Genomic DNA, 21,950 nt, shown 5'->3' with positions numbered 1-21,950 from the left:
TATCTAGAGCCTATTACCAAATACACTTCTAACCCAGGTGTTATTAATTCTTTAAAAATATGGAAGCAATTCAGACAATCCTTTGATATCTGTAAATTCTCAATACTCGCTCCTATTGTAAGGAACCATGCATTCCTGTCACCTTCAACAGATGCTTCATTCAGTGCTTGGCTCGATCTTCGGGTCTGTTCATGTAAAGACATGTTTATAAATGGTTTGTTTGCATCTTCTGCGCAGATTGTTCAGAAATGCAATATCTCTAGGTCGCACTTCTTTAGGTATATGCAAATCCGCAGCTTCATATCTTCTAATATCACTCAATTCCCTTCACAGCCCTCAGACACACTCCTAGACTCAATCAATGACATCACATCATTCAGAAAGGGAAAGATAGGTGACATATATTCTTTATTAACGAGAGAAAACATGACAAGTCTTAACTCCCTAAAAGAGCAGTGAGAAGGGGATCTGGGGATGACCACACTCCATCTGGTCAGAGATGATTGGGGGTATATACACATCTTCCATATGCATGAAGCATACTGTTATGCAGTTTACGATTTTCCAACGACTGCACTGGGCCAAAGCTAAGCTAGCCCAATTCACACCCAATATAGACTCCATGTGTGACCGCTGCAGGCAGAACCAAGCCACTTTAATTCATATGTTTTGGGATTGTCCTAAGTTATCTCATTTTTGGCAATTAATATTCGATATGCTCTCCCAAACTACTAATGAATCCTTAGAACCATCGAGCTTTATTTGGTGTGGTAACACAAAATCTTGCATTAAATAATAATAAACTAAATCTTTTGTCTTTTGCCACGCTGGTGGCCAGACGACAAATCTTGATCAGATGGAAAGATTGTAACCCTCCAACATTTGCACAGTGAATTAGGGATATGTATTTTATTAAATTGGAGAAGATTAGGTATACTGTTAGGGAATCAGCTGATAGGTTTACATTGATATGGCAATCTTTTCTTAGTTGTATTGATGCTTTAGGCTCTGATAATTTTATTATAAGAAAATAACTGCAGATGCTGGTACAGATGGGTGGGGGGATATCTAACAGCACTAATGTGTTCATGCATTGAATTGTCAAAGCTGTATTAATAAAATATCAGAAATAAACTTTGTTCAAATTTTTTTTGTAAATTGTCCCTAGTCCGTGTAGGGGATCACTGGTCAACGCAGACTCGGTGGGCCAAAGAGCACGTTTCCATGCTGTATCTCCAAACTAAACTATGCTGGAAGTGCTGTGGGCAAGGCAACCTCTGTTTCTCTTTTCACAGATGCTCTTTGACCTGCAGATTGCTCCCAGCATTTTCTGCTTTTTAGGGGTAGAATCGTTGATTAACTTTAGATTTGTTTCCAAAGAACAGTTGATGAGGGGGGGAGGGACAGGATTGTTTTGAATTTTGCGGTAATTGTAATATTACTACCACGTAAAAAAAAAGAGGCTGGGCAAATTTGTGGCATTAAAGGAATGAGAAAAAAAAAAAGCGTGATGAACGTGTTAGTACAACTGGCAAAAGCGATGGAAGTCTTGGCATCCAAAATACAGAAAAGCTATCAGTACAGTAAACCCTTGATATAACGGACCGGGGGGGGGGGAAGGGGGAAATGGCGATTGCCCGCTGCAACCGAGTGAGGGATTATCATTGTACGCGGTTGAAACAAAGAACTGCAGGGGATGGTTTGTCTCCCCTCCCACCCATCGCTTTGCCCGCTCCACCGCCTCCTCCTCCTCCTCCAAGGTGGAGGATCTCGGTAACTCCGGGGGTCGGGGAAAAACAAAACAAAAGATGGCAAGTGGACAGAGCAACGGGAGATGGGGGAAGGTGGCAGTAGAGGAGAGAGTGGCAGAGTCAACAAAGCACCGTGAGAAGGGGGGTGGGGAGGGGGGCTGCGATGAAGAGGCAGAGAGGGCTAGATGACCAACAGAAAAGTGGTGAGAGGGAGCCCCACGATGCCCCAGCACGTCCTGTGGGAGGCAGCGGCCTGGAGAAAGCGCTGTCCCCAGGGGCTACAACGTGAACCGCAACAACAGCTGCCTCAGTGGGGGGGGGGGGGAGAAGGGCTCGCTGGTGCACCTTGTGATCCTGGGGCGGTGTCGGAAGCCTGGACGAGAAGGCCGTGCAATACGGGGAGTGGGTCAGCGGGTCCATCCACTGTAGCTGACATGCGTTATAGAGGGATCCGTTAAAACAAAGGTTTATTGTACATTGATTTTGAGAGCTTCAGCAAGTGACCGGAGGTGGTTGCAAGTGATTTTGCTTTGAAGAATGTGAATATACAGTTTATTACAAGTGTTAAGGCAAGGAACTTAATGGACACATTTTGATTTATATCACGATTTATTCACAAAATGCTGGAGTAACTCAGCAGGTCAGGCAGCATCTCGGGAGAGAAGGAATGGGTGACGTTTCGGGTCGAGACCCTTCTTCAGACTGATGTCGGGGGTGGGACAAAGGAAGGATATAGGTGGAGACAGGAAGATAGAGGGAGATCTGGGAAGGAGGAGGGGAAGGGAGGGACAGAGGAGCTATCTGAAGTTGGAGAAGTCAACGTTCATACCACCGGGCCGCAAACTGCCCAGGCGAAATATGAGGTGCTGCTCCTCCAATTTCCGGCGGGCCTCACTATGGCACTGGAGGAGGCCCATGACAGAGAGGTCAGACTGGGAATGGGAGGGGGAGTTGAAGTGCTGGGCCACCGGGAGATCAGTGGCGTTAATGCGGACCGAGCGCAGGTGTTCAGCGAAGCGATCGCCGAGCCTGCGCTTGGTTTCGCCGATATAGATGAGTTGACATCTAGAGCAGCAGATGCAATAGATGAGGTTGGAGGAGGTGCAGGTGAACCTCTGTCTCACCTGGAAAGAATGTTTGTATCACATTGGAGTGCAGTAATGAAATCAATGTCCTGACAGACTAAACTGAAAAAGCCAGTAAGACAACAAATGAGGTGATTAAAGAGAATCAAACACAGATGACCGAGCAAAAGCAATGGCTTGGTTTTAAGAGAACAATGCGAATACTCTGCAGTTTCTGGTTGCTGATGACGATGGTTATTAGTCCTGCCGGAAGTGCGTTCAGAATGACCACGCCGAGAACAAGTTTCCTAGCATCGCCTACTGAATACTAAGGCAAGATTTGATAAAGCGGTGCAAAATTAAACACTAATACAGTGATTGCTGAAAGTATAAGAGCACCCAATGATGGTCACAAGATACACATTACAGAAAAATCTTTGAATTACAAAGCTGGCTGTTTTAGGAATGCTTTGGTGTGGTTAATGTTCTGGAAAAAATATTTCAGCAAATGAATGTAGAAGTTGGGAGCTCATGTTGCAGTTATACAAGGCGTTGGTGAGGCCGCATTTAGACTCTTGTGTTAAGTTCTGGGCACCATGTTATAGGAAAGATGTTGTTAAGTTGGAAAGGGGGCAGAGAAGCATTACAAGGATGTTGCCAGGACTCGAGGGTCTGAGCTATAGGGAGAGGTAGAGCAGGCTGGGACTCTATTTTCCCAGGAGTGCAGGAGATTGAGGGGTGATCTTATAGAGGTGTACAAAATAATGAGAGGAATAGATCGGGTAGACACACAATCTCTTGCCCAGAGAAGGGGAATTGAAAACCAGAGGACATAGGTTTAAGGTGGAAAGATTTTATAGGAATCTGAGTGGTAACTTTTTCACACAAAGGGTGGTTGGTGTCTGGGACGAGCTGGCGGAGAAGGTAATTGAGGCAGGGACTATCGCAATGTTTATGAAACATTTAAACAGGTACATGGATAGGACAGGATTAGAGGGATATGGGCCAAACACAGGCAGATGAGACTAGTGTAGATGGGACACAAGTTGTTCGGTGTGCACAAGTTGTTTCTAAGCTGGTATGACTCTATAAAAAGATAAACGCAAGCATTGAAGAATGACAAACTCACCTCAAATATCCCCAGTAATCTTCCCAACTTTCCTTTTACTCCAGCCTGCACAATTAAAACAAAGAGTTGAATTATCTGTATCACAAGCTCTCTAAAAAAATATTTCACAAACTCTGCATAGCGAGAATGTATAAATCCAAAAACATTACAATTTGCAATAAACTAGATTCACCTGGCAGCCCTGGACTAAGGATTGTTTACTGACTTTGAAAGGGATGTACATGAAACTAGTACCCAGTTGCTGTGAGGTAATGGGATGGGAACAAGACATTCACTGCTCTGGATGTCTCTGCTTCAGTGTGCATGTTGTGCCAACTCAGAGCTTTGGCTAGTCAGAGAGTCTTATAGCATGGAAACAGGCCCCATGGCCTAACTTGCCAACATGCCCCATCTACACTAGTCCCACCTGCCTGCGTTTCGCCAATATCCCTCTGAACCTATCCTATCCATGTACCCGTCTAAATGTTCCTTAAACATTGCAATAGTTCCTGCCTCAATTCCCTCCTCCAGCAGCTCGTTGCACTACCTCCTCCAGCAGCTCGTTCCACACACCCACCACTTTGTGTGGAGAAAGTCACCCCTCAGGTTGCTATCAAAATCTTTTCCTGGTTCTCAATTCCCCGACTCATCGGGTCAGACGGCATCTCTGGAGAAAAGGAATAGGTGACATTTCGGGTCGAGACTCTTCCTCAGACTGAGAGTCAGGGAAATGAGAGATATAGACAGCACATAGAACAAATGAATGAACGGTTTGTAATGCTCATCACAACTTCCTTTCTCTTGTCATTTACACCGTTTTATAAATCCATGGGTTTGTGTTTTAGAAAACCATTTTCTCGATCAACCCTACCAATTTCCATAGATGAACACAAGATCATATACCCCACAGAGGCTGTGGGCAGTGTGGCCGGTTGAGGTGCTGCCTCAAAACTCAAGCAACCTCGGCTCAACCCTGACCTCTAGTGCTGCCTGTGTAGTATTTGCACTGTCTGAAGAAGTCCTTCTGAAGAAAGTTCCTGACCCGAAGCGTCACCTATCCATGGTCCCCAGAGACGCTGCCTGACCTGCTGAGTTACTCCAGCACCCATCTTTTAAAAAAGTATATAAACCAGCATCTGCCGTTCCGAGTTTCACCATTTGCACTGTCCATGTTGGCACTGATTCAACGGTACTTTGTCACCTGTAGCCTAGAAGAGTGTTTTTTTTTGCACACAGTTCAGTGACAAACTGCTTTGTGGTGGGGTGGGGGGGGGGGGGGGGAGTGTGTGTGTAGGTATGGCAATACTTTACTGCACTGTATGCAAGAAGAGAACGTCACTGGGTGTTAGCATATGTAACAATAAAGCACCATTGACAATCCCATTATACATTAGGCACAATCATACCAAGTAAGAGAATAGACTACCGAGTCCAAACACAAGAGTCACCACATTTTGGGCGCCATCTCACACTGGTGTTAGTTTAGTTTATTGTTAGGTGTATCTTGGTACAGTTAAAAGCTTTTGTTGAGTGCTAACCAGTCAGCAGAAAGATTACAATCGAGCCATTCACAGAGTACATTTGCATGATAAAGGGAATAATGTTCAGTGGAAAATAATGTTGAGCAAAGTCCAATTAAAGATAGTCCAGGGGTCCCCTGTGAGGTAGATAGTAGCTTAGGACCACAATGTAGTTGTTGATACGATGGTTCAATAGCCCGATAGTAGCTGGGAAGAAACTGTCCCTGAATCTGGAGGTGTGTGCTTTCCCACTACTGTACCTTTTGTCCGATGGGAGAGGGGAGAAGAGGGAGTGACCGGCTTCCTTCAGGTCCTCCAATCTCTCTCACATCCCAAGAGGTAGATTGTTAATTGGCCGTTACATTTACACCCCCACCCTTCCTGTAGGAGGATGGTAAAATCTGGGTGGAGATGAGGAGAATAAGGTGTTGCAGTGTTTGCCAGGACTTAATAGAGTGAAGGGGCCTTTTCCATGTTGGGCAACCCCATAATAGTCTTTGCTCCTGCACACTTTTACATTTGTCCACCAACATACATTCTCTGTTCAAATCCTTCTTACCAAAATGTAACACTTCACAATAAGTTTCACCTGCCACCTTTTTGCCCATTCCACCAGCAGTTTACATCCCCTTGAAGTCCATTAGTATTCTTCTCAGTCAATGTGCCTCTGTTTCGGGACCATTCACAAATGTGGAAAATGTGTCCTGTGCACCCAAGTCCAAGTCATTGCATGTCCCACAAACAAAAAATAGTAGAGACCCTGGGGTCTCTCTGGTCAAACAAGCTGTCACCCTGGTACACACAAAATGCTGGAGTAACTCAGCAGGTCAGGCAGCATCTCTGGAGAGAAGGAATGGGTGACATTTCTTCAGAAGGGTCTCGACGTGCAAAACATCACCTATTCCTTCTCCCCAGAGATGCTGCCTGACCCGCTGAGTTACTCCAGCATTTTGTGTCCACCTTCGATTTAAACCAGCATCTGTAGTTTTCTTTCCCAAGCTGTCAGTCTAACTGCTTCCTGCCACTTATCATTTGCTAAAGTCAATAGACAATAGGTGCAGGAGTAGGCCATTCAGCCCTTCGAGCCAGCACCACCATTCAATGCGATCATGGCTGATCACTCTCAATCAGTACCCCGTTCCTGCCTTCTCCCCATACCCCCTCACTCCGCTATCCTTAAGAGCTCTATCCAGCTCTCTTGAAAGCATCCAACGAACTGGCCTCCACTGCCTTCTGAGGCAGAGAATTCCACACCTTCACCACTCTCTGACTGAAAAAGTTATTCCTCATCTCCGTTCTAAATGGTCTACCCCTTATTCTTAAACTGTGGCCCCTTGTTCTGGACTCCCCCAACATTGGGAACATGTTTCCTGCCTCTAATGTGTCCAATCCCCGTCCCTTTTATTTTATGTCATGCACAGAACAAAATGTAGCCCACGAGAACAAAGAAGGACCCGGTGGGGAAGGGGGGCGCCAAGAACAACGAAGGACCTGGCGCGGGGAGCCGCCAAAAACAACGAGGGACCATCGGGACTATAACGAGTACTTTATAAACGTTGTCGGCACCAGATACTCTTCACATGGTGACTCTGTGTGTACATTGTGTATTGTATGCGAAAGCAAAGAATATCACTGTACCTAGGTACATGTGACGAGTGAAGTGCCCTCCATAATGTTTGGGACAAACACCCATCATTTATTTATTTGCCTCTGTATGCCACGATTTGAGATTTGTAATAGAAAAAAATCACTGTCAGATTTTAATAAAGGCCATTTTAATACATTTTGTTTTCACCATGTAGAAATTACAGCTGTGTTTATACATAATCCCCCCATTTCATAGCACCATAATGTTTGGGACACAGCAATGGCATGTAAATGAAAGTAGTTATGTTTAGTATTTTGTTGCATATCCTTTGCATGCAAAGACTGCTTGACGTCTGTGATTCATGGACATCACCAGTTGCTGGGTGTCTTCTCTGGTGATGTTCTGCCAGGCCTGTATTGCAGCCATCTTTAGCTTATGCTTGTTTCGGGGGCTAGTCCGCTTCAGTTTTCCCTTCAGCATATAGAAGTCATGCTCAACTGGGTTCAGATCGGGTGATTGACTTGGCCACTCAAGAATTGACCATTTTTTAGCTTTGAAAAACTCCTTTGTTGCTTTAGCAGTATGTTTGAGATCATTGTCTTGCTGTAGAATGAATTTTGAGGTATTTGTTTGAACTTGACCAGATAGGATGTGTCTATACACATCAGAATTCATTATGCTACTACCATCAGCAGTTGTATCATCAATGAAGATAAGTGAGCCAGTACCTTCAGCATAAGAAAATAACTGCAGATGCTGGTACAAATCGATTTATTCACAAAATGCTGGAGTAACTCAGCAGGTCAGGCAGCATCTTGGGAGAGAAGGAATGGGTGACGTTTCGGGTCGAGACCCTTCTTCAGACTACATGCCCAGGCCATAACACCCCCACCACCGTGTTTCACAGATGAGGTGGTTTGCTTTGCATGTGTAGGAAAATAACTACAGATGCTGGTACAAATCGAAGGTATCACAAAATGCTGGAGTAACTCAGCAGGTCAGGCAGTATCGAGGAGAATGGGAATGGTGACGTTTTGGGTTGAGACCCTTCTTCAGACTAATGTAATGAGCTCAGGCAGTTCCTTCTCTCCTCCATACTTTGCTCTTGCCATCACTCTGATATAAGTCAATCTTCGTCTCATCTGTCCACAAGAGCTTTTTTCCAGAACTGTGCTTGCTCTTTTAAGTACTTCTTGGCAAACTAACCTGGCCATCCTATTTTTGCGGCTCACCAATGGTTTGCATCTTGCAGTGTGGCCTCTGCAATTCTGTTCATGAAGTCTTCTGCGGAAAGTGGTCATTGACCCAACTCCTGAAGTGTTTCTGATCTGTCGGACAGGTGTTTGGGGATTTTTCTTTATTTTTGAGAGAATTCTGTTATCAGCTGTGGAGGTTTTCCTTGGCCTGCCAGTCCCTTTGCGATTAGTAAGCTCACCAGTGCCCTCTTTCTTCTTAATGATGTTTCAAACAGTTGATTTTAGCAAGCCGAAGGTTTGGCTGATGTCTCTAACAGTTTTATTCTTGTTTCTCAGTCTCATAATGGCTTCTTTGACTTTCACTGGCACAACTTTGGTCCTGATGTTTCCAAAGGTGATGGAAAGACTGGAGGAAAGACTAGGTGCTGAAAGCTCTCTTATACCTGCATTAAGGAGGCAATTAAACACACCTGAGCAATTACAAACACCTGTGAAGCCATGTGTCCCAAACATCAGTCTGTAGAAGGGTGTCGACCTGAAACATCACCCATTCCTTCTCTCCCGAGTTGCTGCCTGACCCACTGAGTTACTCCAACATTGTGTGTTAACCTCCCAAACATTATGGTGCCCTGAAATGGGGGGACTATGTATAAACACAGCTGTAATTTCTACATGGTGAGACCAAAATGTATAAAAAATACCCTTTAACAAAATCAATGTACACTTTAACCACGTGATTTTTTCTATTACAAATCTCAAATTGTGGAGTACAGAGGCAAATAAATAAATGATGGGTCTTTGCCCCAAATATTATGGAGGGCACTGTATGTGTAGGAAGGAACTGCAGATGCTGGTTTACACCGATAGACAAAATGCTGGAGTAACACAGCGGGCCAGGCAGCATCTCGAGAGAAAATTAATAGGTGACGTTTGGCTTTGGAACCCTCCTGCAGGCATTTGGAAGGGTAGAACCCATCATGACTCAGTTACTCCAGCATTTTGTTTCCATATTCAGTATAAACCAGCATCTGCAGTTCCTTCCTACACATTTGACCTTTTATAAATTCATGCTGATTTTGCCACAACAATCCTTGCTTGTCCAAGTGACCGCCAAATACTGATCATTTAAGAATCTTCCTCTCCACAGGTTAAACTGACTGGTCAGTCGGTGGTTTACTGAATTTACCCCTAGATTTTTGTTCAAAATGTAGGCAAGATTAGTAATCTTCCAGTCCTGGGGAACAAATCCTGAATCTACCTACTTGTGGGGCCAGAATAAAGCATTGCAACTGATAATTGGATTCCGGCGAGGGGAAGGGAATAGATCTGTAGAGAGAATAGATAGATAAATTTAAATGAACAAGTCACGATTGGATATGTCCTTTGTATCTGAGGTTGGAATTTGCAGTGTCCGTGGTCATAACAGTACAAACATTAGGAAGATTATACCCAGGACCATTGCAAATTCCAACCGTGGAAACATCCAATCTTGACTAGTTCATTTACATTTAAAGTGTAGCCAACTTTTCCAATATCTCCTTCATCAACTTTTAGCCCACTCAGAACATCATCTTCCTTTATCAAGATTCAGCAGCCCCCCCCCCCCCCCCCCCCCCCCCCGGTGAAGAGTGAAAAAAGACAAGACAGACAGACCGTTGGCGAGGCTGCCCTTGCTGACGGCGCCACCTGGTGGAATATTTTTTACTAAGTTCTTACTTTACCCATCATTCCCCTTTTTGGTTCCTCTTCAAACTTTCCATAACCTGTCGGGGTACTTACTAACACAAGTGTCACAAACTCTTTTCACTCTGTATCATCATACATGTAGCTCCAGTTTTCATTTTCCCCAACTCTTCCTGCCTAGACGAGCTGAAATATTTCTCCATTGTAATCAAAGCTTAGTGTTTGAACAATTTACCCAGGACAGATATATTCTCTCCCCTTCCCTGTACCCAATTATCACTTGTGTAGGAAGGAACTGCAGATGCTGGTTTAAACCGAAGATAGACACAAAATGCCGAGTAACTCAGCGGGACAGGCAGCATCTCTGGAGAGAAGGAATGGGTGACGTTTCGGGTTGGGGCCCTTCTTCAGATTTCTGTCATTTGATCTGATAACCAATGCTGAGCAAAGATTACAGTTACAATACAAAAATAAGTAGACGTTTGCAGTACCGAATTTGATGGGCCAATGTTGCTACTTACTAACCTATTAGATCTGAAGGGAAGAGAACCTATTAGATCTGCCTTGAAGACAGATCACTTTATTTTGAGACTGTGACCGATGGTGCTGGACATCCCAACATCTACCCTGTTAAGTCTCATCAGAATTTGTTATGTTTCAAGGCGACAAACCAATTCATTGAACTCAGAAGTATGGATCTGATCTGTTCAACCTATTTTCATAGAACAACCCCCCCTTCTCCCCACACCAGCAGGAATCAAATCTTCTTTTAGACTTGAGGTATGGGATGGCACAGTGGTAGAGATGCTATCCCATAGTGCCAGAGACACGGGTTTGATCCAGACTACAGGCGCTGTCTGAACAGAGTTTGCATGCTCTCCCTGTGGATTGCATGGATTATCCCAGCTGCTCCGGTTTCTCCCAAACACATGCAGGTTTGTCGGTTAATTGCTCTGTTAAATGTAAATTGTCCCTAGTGTGTAGGATAGTGCTCAGGTATGGGGTCATCACTGGTTGGCGTGGAGTTGGCAAGCCGAAGGGCCCGTTTCCAAGCTCTAGAGATAAACAGGCCTTTTGGCCCACCGAATCCACACCGACCAGTAATCCTATACACCAGGGACAATTTACACTTTTACCAAAGCCAATTAACCTTCAAACCTGCGCGCCTTGGATGTGGGAGGAAACCAGAGCACCCGGAGAAAACCCATTTCACGTGTGTCTGAAGCAGTTTTTAATCCTTCCATTCCAAGTATGTTGACTTTTACAGATTCACTCAAAACATTTTCTTAATATTTTGGCACTCACAAGCAACTGCAGACACTAATAAAATCTAGTAAATGTACATAATCCAAAAGTTATTTTTAGTCATCACATTTACATCAGCAAGTGGAAGGTTTAGTACCTAGCAACCCTTCAGCTAGTCACGTTTAGTTCTTAGAATCGTATCCCTGTCTCTACAACTATCAGAGACACGCTACTAATGTGGCACAAATATTATGTCAACTGAAAAGCTGAAAATCAAAATACATGACGCACTATTCACAATGCACTCGCATGTTTGTAATATATACAAAGATCCGTATTTTTGTTGTACAATGTTTAGTAAAAAAACAGGGCATAACCACACCCCTCTCACCTCCTTTCTGTCACAATTCTCAGAATTCAGTTATTTTTCTAGCTTACGATTCAATGGGGTTATCCTAGTGATTAAGCTAAAAAGTGTGAAGTTTTGCATTTTTTACCGTCAATTAAGAGCAGGGCACTGATAGTGCTGACGAACAGAATGCTGACGAACTAAGGGTGGGATTTCAGATCTGTACATCCCAGAAATAGGTAGCATAAGCTAATAGGAAGCACATTGGGGGGGGGGGGGGGGTTGTATTTTATGCCACAACTGATGAAGGCAAGAACAAGGAACATAATTTTTCAACTATTGTGCACAGTTCTGGGTGGCACACTACTTTATGGCGAGGAGATTCACCGGGTCCACGTTGCCTGACGGGTGTTTCAATTACGAAGAGAGACTGGGTTTGTTTTCCTTGCAGAACGGGAGTTGAAGGTGTTCAAAATTAGAAGGAAAGATGGGGTAGATTGGATGAATCTTTTTCCAATTGTGGGAGTGTAAAAACAAGAGAGCAATGGTTTAAGAGAGAGGTTAAGAGAGGATTTGAGGAGTTTTGTCTCGCCTCGGGTGTTTAGAAGCTGGCATGGGGTGCATGAGAAAATGAAGATAAAAGGCTAGGGGGGGGCACAGAGGCGCAACAGTAGAGTTGCAACCATACAGCGCTAGAGACCCAAGTTCAATCCTGACTATGGGCGCTGTCTATATGGAGTTTGTACGTTTTCCCCTTGACAATTTTACAATTTGTAAAAACTGTAAAATTATCCCTCGTGTGCATAGCTTTGGGATCGGTCAGTGCAGGCTCGGTGGGCCAAAGCGCTTGTTTCCGCACTGATCTCTAAAGTATAAAGACCACCACACAGTTTTAGTATTTACTAGACCAAGTGGACCCGTTGGGTCCAAACCTCTCCTGCATTGGTGCAGCACCCTCTCCTCCCCCTCCCCTCTTCCCCTCCACCCCCACTCCATCCCCCTCAACCCCCTTTATCCTCCCTCCTCTCCCCTCTCCCTCACTCCCTAGGAGATAGATTTAAACTTAAAAATGTGAATAACAAAAAATATAACACCGATTTCAATAAAACTACTTGCTTTACCATTAAAGTGACGACGGTCAGTAAGGTGGGCCTAAAATTGTCAAGCTATTGTGTACCGTTTTGGCTGTAGTTCGATCACAAATAAACAAACAAACGAGAGTTTTAGTATACACACATTTGAAGTGGCCAATGTATAGTCGGCAGCAGATCAAATGAAGACTGGCATTGTTAAGTACAATGATTGGCATGGACACGGTGGGCTGAAGGGCCTGTTTTTCTGCTCTAGGATATGTGGCGAAGGTAGGATCATGTTTCTGAAGTGGATGAGCAGCCATGATCACAGAACGGTGGGATAGTCCTGTAGGACCTGCTCCTTTCCCCCCCCCCTATATTTTTGCATTAATAGGTTTCAACTAATGGTGTTCATCTAGCATCAACATTAAGGGTCAAATATATTCACCATATTTGTAAATAGATGGATTGGAAAACTAGGTATCAACGTTTGCTGGTCATACCATAAGAGATTATTTTGCCAGCAGAACTGATAGAAATTGTCTTTCCATGCAACAAAGGCTTTTCACAATCCTTGAAATAAACTAAACTCAATGTTAAATTATTGAGAGAATGGGTAAAACTGTGGCATCAATGGCAAATGCATGGTCGCTCATTCTGGCTCCAAAGAATAGATCGGCATACTTTTTAAAATGTTGTCACTATCGACGCCAGAAACAAAATCTGGTGTCCATGAACAGATACAGAAATGAACCAAAAAGGACCGAGAAAAATAACAGCACTTTAGCATCTCAAAGGATTAACAGAGCTCCAACTGTGCAACATTAAACTTTTCCCCCCAAAATATAAACTTTATTGAGAATAAAAAGTGTACAAAACAAGGACTGTGCAAAAACTCCTCCGACGTTCTGAGCGGCTATACATACATTCATTAGCGTAGTATTTGGCAGTGTTGACAAAAGCTATCTTTACACCGGGCTCACTTGCCATTCACGTGACCCTTCCTTGGGTGATATCCCTTCCCTTGTTTGAGGGGCATCTCTACCACGGTCTGCCCCTCCAATGTGCAGCAGCGGAAGGACCCTAGCACTGGTCCTCCCCCTCAGAGCTTTGGCAATGGCTGCAGTGAGCTTCAATGAGTCCCTCAGCACGTACTCCTGCAGTCTGCAGCAGGCCGGTCGGCAACATTCCCTGAAGGACATGTTGCTCTGCTGGGAGGCCAACAAGTTTAGGGCAGACCAAAGAATTTTTTACCCAGTGAATGACCTTCCAGCCGCACTTGACGTCCGTCTCCGAATGTGTCCCTGGGAACAGCCCGTAAATCAGAGAGTCCTCTCTTACGGAGCTGTTCAGGATAAACTGTGACAAGGACCCTTACATCCTTCTCCAGACTCTCTTCACAAATCCACACTCTAAAGAGGTGGGCAACCGTCTCTCTCTCTTCCCCCTCCCCCCAGAATTAAAGGACGTTCCTTTAGGAAGGAGATCAGAAGATATTTCTTTAGTCAAAGGGTGGTGAATCTGTAGAATTCTTTGCCACAGAAGGCTGTGGAAGCCATCAATGGATATTTTTAAGGCAGAGATAGATTCTTGATTAGGGTGTCAGGGGTTATGGGGAGAAGACAGGAGAGTGGAGTTAGGAGGGAGATAGAAAAGTATGCACGCCAAATGCGTGTATGCGTTGCGCTACATTCACGTGTGAAAAAAGACTTATTTCCAACAGTCTGTAGTTCTTGGACTACATGTACAATGTCAGGCCTATCATGAGTATATTCTGCTATTATAGAAAGGTTATTGAACAGAAATACTGTTTACAACAAAGAAAAAATGTGTTTTGTTTTTTCTAGTTTGCTTTTTCCTTACACATCCCAATTCTCCTGGTATTGAATAAATGAACATTGGCCATAAAATGTATGACTAAGTTATGAAGAAAGAGTTTCATTTTAAAACTGCACATACCTAATTTAATTGAAGACATACTTGCTCCAGTGGTCTTCAACAGCAAATCACAATGGTCCATGTCCCCCCCAACCCTACTTCCCACCAACCCCCTCTCCCCCTCCCCCTCCCTACTCCCGCCCACCCCCCCTACTCCCCCCTACTTTTTCTTTATAAAGTTCTTTGTAAATGAAAGTACATCAAACAACTGACATAACATTTCAAAAGGAATTCTGTTTAAATACTTGTTAGAGCATTTTGATCTAAACCAAACTGTGGCATGGAAATAGTATCTGGCACAGCACTATGTTTACTGAAAATAAATAATTTGGCCCATTTTAATGATTTTAAACTTCATCTTTGCCAAAATTACAAATTTCAGGACATATTCTGGAAATAGCACAGATATGTTGGCCAATACATGCGGTAGAGCACCGAGAGATAATGGAATGATTATTACGATCAAATTACACGAGTCCTGTAAACGTCAATGATGCTTGCAGAAAAGTGGGATTTAACAAGAACATGCATTAAAATGAAAGGCAAGATAAATAAGTGACAGATTTATTAAACAGACCTCTTCGAGATTTGGATTAAAGCATATCAGCATTTCATTCTTGATTTCATCACTCAAAGAATTAAGGGAAAGCCTTCATGCTTAATATAGCCATAACAGTTACCAAAAAAATGGTGGTTTATAGCAATCAGCAAGATGGGTGTAAATAGAACGTCACACGCAGGGCAGTTAATCCCACATCGTGAGGCACTGCAGAAACTCAGACAATGAAACAAGCGTCTTGGTCTATTACCACTGCATCCGACATGGGCGGTTACTGACGTATAAGACCCAGAGTTGTGAATTCGTGGAATTCTCTGCCACAGAAGGCAGTGGATGAGTTTAAAAGAGAGTTGGGTGCTCAAGGGGCTAGTGGAATCAAGGGGTATGGGGAGAAGGCAGGCACGGGTTACTAATTGTGGATGATCAGCCTTGATCACAATGAATGGCGGTGATGGCTCGGAGGGCCGAATGGCCTCCTTCTGCACCTTTTGTCTATGTTTCTATGTAAGACACATTCATTTTAAAGTGAACAAATCTTTCCCGCCCATATTTCAGTCAAAGCACATCTTTGAACACCAATTATATGATCGGACAGACTAAGCTTTCAAATAAATTCTGATGCAGTAGTTTTCGAAGACAACTCCCGTTTCTGCAAGGTTTTTCAGGAAACGATCGCATTGCCACAGACGGCTGTGGAGGCCAAGCCAATGGGTATTTTTAAGGCGGAGATTGACAGATTCTTGATTAGCACGGGTGTCAGGGGTTAAGGGGAAAAGGCAGGAGAAAGGGGTCGAGAGGAAACGATAGACCAGCCACGATTGAATGGCAGAGTAGATTTGATGGGCCGAATGGCCCAATACTGCTCCCATAACTTATGAATTTGAGAACAATTAAAAATGGTACCAACCTCTTCATAGACTTCTCTTACAGCAGCACTGCCTGGTTCTTCATCAGGTTCCATTCCTCCCCCTGGCACAATCCATTGGTCTGGATGGCGACTACTACTCACTAACAGCACCTGTAGAAGGAGTAGAATTAGACAATGACTACTTATGCCTGGTAACAAACTGCAACATTCCTATTACATTTGCACACAAAGACTGCTATGTTTTGCAGAATCCTGGGTGGTGAAATGCATGAAACACACACAAGTTGAATGCCTTGAATAAATACACACTCAGTGGTCAGTTTGAGCACGAGGGGGAAAAAAAACTTTCCAAGCAACACTCTGTACTGGGACAGAATGTTCATAACCAAACATGCATTTGCAAGGCAGCTTCTGCGTTAGCCAGCACTCAAGAATTCAAGATTTAAAACTACAATTCTATCAGCTCCAAAATAATAACGCACAATTTCCAATTTCATTTCAAATGCAATTCCTTCTGTTGGCACAAAGCTAAAATAGTTATCAAAATGTTTGATGTTGCAATTATTTCATGGTGTGCCAGCAAGGAACAGGAGATGGGAAGATTGAGGCAGGTAAGGTGCGACAGGAGAAAATAAATTCAGAATAGCATGTCTGGATAAAGAATGCATGAAAATATCCATGCAATTCTGTACAGATATAGAAACTGCAGATGCTGGTTAATACACAAAAGGACACAAAGTGCTGGGGTCACTCTGCCGGTATCTCTGGAGAACATGGATGATGCGTGGGGTCGAAATCCTTCTTCTGAAGAAAGGTCTAGACCCGAAATATTACCCATGTTCTCCAGAGATGCTGCCTGACTTGCCGAGTTACTCCAGCACCGTGTCCGATTCCGTAGTGAGATGATGCTGGTCGAGAGTGGCTCTGATGGAGTGTGCTAATATTGGGGGGGGGGGGGGAGGGGAAGCTTAGTTCTACAAAATTCCTGTTATTTACAGGAATTACTAAATGACCAAATCAATAACTGATTAAGCTGGATGCCTTGGAGGATAGTGACACAATGCGGAGGATAGTTAAAAGCACTTGAAGATCCTATGTAGAGCAAGGTCTACACTTAACCATAACCCAATACAATGAAAACAGAATAAAAACAGTCCTGGCAGCACCAAAATCTTTGAAGACAATGAAATAAAAGAAAAATGGAAGGGAAAACTTCTTGAATTTAGAAGGGACTGCATAGTAAAGAAAGAAAAATCATAAGCTACAGCAAGTCAGAGTGGGAGTCAGTCATAGAGCACAGAAACAGGCCCTTTGGTCCAACCAATTCATGCTGAGCAAGAGGCCCCATCGAAGCTAGTTCCATTTGACTGCTTTTGGCCCTCTAAACCTTTCCTATCCTTATACCTGTCCAAGTGTTGTTTAAATGCTACCTCAACTTCCTTGTCCCCAGTAGTAAAAAATGTATTAGGTTGTTTTGTTGAAAATAAGCAGTTTGGTGCTTAGAATATGCAATAGACCATTATTATGGGGCCTGCTTTGTTGGATCAACAATTGCAGGACAGAATACCAGACAGATTTTATACAGAAATGAACTGGAGAATCATTCCAATGGATAAGTCGGAAAAACGATGCACATTTCTCTTCCATAAATTATAAATTTATTTTGTCAAAGCCTCAAGGTTTTTTTAAAAATACAAATAGTTGGTTTGTCTGACTTTGGTACAATTTAAAATTAAGGAGCAATGGAGTATAGATACATTTTTAAGAACGGATGCACAATGTGGCAAGTTTTTTGATACATTGGTGGACACGGTATTGCTGTTTATTGAGATTTTACAGACTTTGTGCGGTTGGCTGTCTGTGGAGAAAGCAACTAAAAAGAAACCGCAGACACCACAAGGTGCGATAGAATGAATACTCTGCACTTGTCCGCAAGAGAACGGCTCCATCTCAAGAAGCTTAACACCACCCAGGACAAAGGAGCCTGCCTCATTGACAGCCCAGCCACCACCAGCACACTGGCTGCAGGTTAGTTTAGTGAAACAGCGCTGAAACAGGCCCTTCGGCCCATCGAATCCGCATCGACCAGCGATCCCTGCACATCAACACTACCCCACACACACACAATTTTACATTTATACCAAGCCAATTAACATGCAAACCGGCAAGTCTTTAGAGCATGGGAGGAAACCGAAGATCTCGGAGAGAGCCCACTCATGTCACGGGGAGAACGTACAGACTCCGTTCAGACAAGCACCCATAGTCAGGATCTAACCCGATCTCTGGCACTGCAAGGCAGTAGCTTTACCACTACGTCGCTGTGTGCAAAACAAGTTATAATTACTTCCCTTGGTTACTTCTTAAACCAGAAATTTCTACGACCAAAAACAAGAGCAGTAGAATATAGGATACCACCACAGGTAGAACTTCCCCTCCCATCTCACCTGGAAATATATATCACCGTTAAAATATCATCACTAGCTCTTAATGCTGGGACTCAGCCCAGCAGCAATCTGAGAGTACTTTCATCAGAAGGACCACTTTCTCAAGGGGAATAAATATTAGCTTGCCAGCAACACTGGCATCCTGAAAAATAAGAATAGACCTGGCAAGCTTAGACCCAAATTTATTGATAGCTTTGAGGGGAGAGAAAAGCAAATAATGATCAGGGGTTAGCAGCAGGTTCTGAATGCAGAATGGAAACCAGGTATCTGATAAGCCATCTGTGGGCTATGGTGACAATCAACAGTACATCCAGTTGCCAAACATTAACACCCCCTCCCATTCTCCTACTGACTTTTCGGTGTTGGGCCTCCTCCACTGTCAGAGTGTGGCCAGGCACAAATTGGAGGAACACCACCTCATATTTCACTTCTGCATCTTACAACTCAGTGGTATGAATATCGATTTCTCTAATTTTAATTAACTCTTGCATTCCCTCTTCCTCCTTCACCTTGGGCGTCCTGCTAGTTTTACTGTTCGTAACCCTCATTATCACCTCCTGCACAGCCAACAATGGACCATTGCGAGCTCCTTGGCCTTCGGTGCCAGCTCTCATCAGTTCTGTCCCTTTGCATACCTCTAGTTTTCCTCTCCCGACTCAGTCTGAAGGGTCTTGACCCGAAAAGCCACCTATTCCTTTTCTCCAGAGATGCCCCCTGACCTGCTGAGTTACTCCAGCATTGTGTCTATCTTCGGTTTAACCAAAGCACAGGCAATCTCAGGCCTGTAACAGCTCCTATCATCAGGCAGGAGGATCATTGGATCAGAGAAATTTAAACTTAAACAAATACCACATTCAGACAGACACTTAAATAGGCAGAACATAGAAGAATACGGTACTCCTGCAGGTAACTAGGATTAGTGTAGCTGGGCAAAAAGGTCAGCATGGACAGGGTGGGCCAGAAGGCACATTTGTGCTGTACGGCTCTGTGACGCAGTACATATTGTACTGTTTAATGAGGAGATATCATCTAGTTAAGGAAACAGATGAGTTGAAAACTGAGGGAGACCATATGAGTTTCTCTTGGCAAAATTAAGTGCAAAACTGAACATTTTACTGAAATGACAGCATAAAATTCCACTATCCATTAAACATAGATGCTGAATGAATTGAAAGCACCAAGCAAGTTTCTTGTGAATATACAGCCCATGCAAAGTCCAGTGGCCCAAGCAAACAAATAAGATAGATCTGGCTCTGCGTTCCTCATCTCCACATTCTCAGCCATCCAGCAACCATGGGGGATGGCAAGAGCTGGTTGCATGAGAATTGCTTAAACAATCTCTGTACATACCTATAAATAAATTAAAATGAACCGTATATTCTGCCTTTTTATAATGTAAAATTGCAGAATAAAAAAACAGTTTTAATGCAAAATACAGCCGAAATCAAATGACTGTCACATGATGTGGCAATATTTCAGAGGACATTGTTGCTGGTTTGCCTACAACCACACACACAGTCCTTGCCTATAATTTAAGTCCTCTAATTTTTCACCAACAAAGTTGAGAACATTAGAATGAACATTTCCCCTCCCACCCGTGACCTAGCTGTCTCACTAGTCTGTTCATCTAAATTGGACTGCTTCCAACCCGTCACTCTATCCTCCCTTGCAAAGCTTGTCTCCGCTATGAAACCTGCAACCTGCCCCCTTGATCCTGCCCCCACTGCCCTTCTGAAGGATGTCATTGCAATAGCCGGTCCCAGCATCCTCTCTATTATCAACAGTTCTCTGGCCACTGGCACTGTTCCAACCAGTTTCAAGCACGCGGTGGTCCAGCCCCTACTGAAAAAACCTAACCTAGACCCCACCTTGCCTAGCAACTACAGACCCATTTCCAAACTGCCATTCCTGTCAAAAGTCCTTGAAAAGGCAATTCCAACCAATTAGTGCCCTACCTACACCAAAACACCATCCTGGAATGTTTCCAGTCAGGTTTCAGAGCCCACCACAGCACAGAGTCTGCCTTGTTGAAGGTACACAACGACCTGCTTCTCGCCATCGACACCGGCGACCGTGCAATCCTGCTCCTTCTCGACCTCAGCGCAGCGTTCGATACAGTGGACCACACCATCCTTATTGACCGTTTCCGGTACGCGGTTGGCATTGATGGCACTGCCCTGAGCTGGTTCGTTTCCTACCTCAAAGATAGGAGTTTCGCCATCAACATAGGCAGTTATTCCTCTTCTCCAGCTAGCCTCTCCTGCGGAGTTCCACAAGGCTCCATCCTAGGCCCCATTCTCTTCTCTCTATACATGCTCCCCCTTGGCCAAATCATTCAAAGGCACGGCATTTCTTTCCACTGCTATGCCGATGACACTCAGCTTTACCTCCCCCTGAAACCCAACAACCAGTCAAATTTAAACAGCCTCTCACACTGCCTTGAGGACATAAAATGTTGAATGGCACAGAACTTCCTCCAATTAAATGAGAGCAAGTCTGAGGTCATCCTATTCAGCCCCCACCCGACTCCATCAAATTGATAACAGGCAGTCTTGGAAGTCTATCCTGCCTAGTCAAACCGCATGTCAAAAACCTCGGCATGATATTTGACACTGCATTAAAATTTGATAAGCAAGTCAACGCTGTGGTAAAAGCCAGCTTCTTCCAACTTCGAACCATAGCTAAAATCAAACCTTTCCTCCAATTCGACGACACAGAAAAAATCATTCACGCTTTCATTTCCTCCCGCCTAGACTACTGCAACTCCCTATACACTGGGATCAGCCAATCTTCCCTGTCCCGCCTGCAACTGGTCCAAAACGCCGCAGCGAGACTCCTGACGGGTACCCGTAAAAGGGACCACATCACCCCGATTCTGGCCTCTCTCCACTGGCTCCCTGTACGGTACAGAATCAACTTCAAGCTCCTCCTATTCACGTATAAAGCCCCCCCTACATCAAAAATCTTCTAACCCCCCTCTCTAACTCCAGGTCCCTCAGGTCGGCCGACTTGGGGCTACTCACTATCCCGCGGTCTAGGCTTAAGCTCAGGGGTGACCGCGCTTTTGCGGTTGCAGCTCCTAGATTGTGGAACAGCATCCCTCTCCCCATCAGAACTGCCCCCTCCATCGACTCCTTTAAGTCCAGGCTCAAAACCTATTTCTACTCCCTAGCGTTTGAGGCTCATTGAGGAGGCGTGTTTCATTTTTTTTCCCCCATTGGAACCTAATCAGATGTACAGCACTTTGGTCAACGTGGGTTGTTTTTAAATGTGCTATACAAATAAAATTGATTTGACTTGACTCGACTATAAAAATAAAACAATGTCCTTTCACACTTATTTTGTATAACACATGGAAAATACAATCACTTAATTCAGTGATTACTTATCATTCTTAGAATTGTTACCGGCTGTATGAGAACTTTGGATACAAATAAGAATTTACTTTAGTTGTAAATACAACTAAGAGAGTCAAGAGGGTTTCAAGACCGGTGCAATGAAACTTTTACTTGTAGTTATAGGCATATAAGAATCTGATTGTTCTGCTCCTGTGCCAATGATAAT

At 43.9% G+C, this 21,950-nt stretch overlaps 1 protein-coding gene across 2 annotated transcripts in view; it reads right to left on the bottom strand.

Moving 5' to 3' along the window:
• The window catches only part of LOC144605130 (diphosphoinositol polyphosphate phosphohydrolase 2-like), a 63,733-nt gene that overhangs the window by 12,851 nt on the left and 28,932 nt on the right, over positions 1-21,950 (bottom strand). The window contains exons 2-3 of one of the 2 annotated variants that reach the window (XM_078420201.1): positions 15,982-16,092; positions 3,945-3,989 (exon numbers count right to left, since the gene is read on the bottom strand). In XM_078420201.1, coding sequence (XP_078276327.1) covers positions 3,945-3,989; positions 15,982-16,092 — 156 coding nt within the window. The remainder of the gene's footprint in view (positions 1-3,944; positions 3,990-15,981; positions 16,093-21,950) is intronic. The other variant, XM_078420202.1, reaches the window with a different exon arrangement.

The sequence above is a fragment of the Rhinoraja longicauda genome, chromosome 23 (genome assembly GCF_053455715.1).
Source record: "Rhinoraja longicauda isolate Sanriku21f chromosome 23, sRhiLon1.1, whole genome shotgun sequence".
Taxonomy (NCBI): Eukaryota; Metazoa; Chordata; class Chondrichthyes; order Rajiformes; family Arhynchobatidae; genus Rhinoraja; species Rhinoraja longicauda.
The sequence above is the reverse complement of the archived record's forward strand: the minus strand, read 5'-3'. Positions and strand labels throughout refer to the sequence as shown.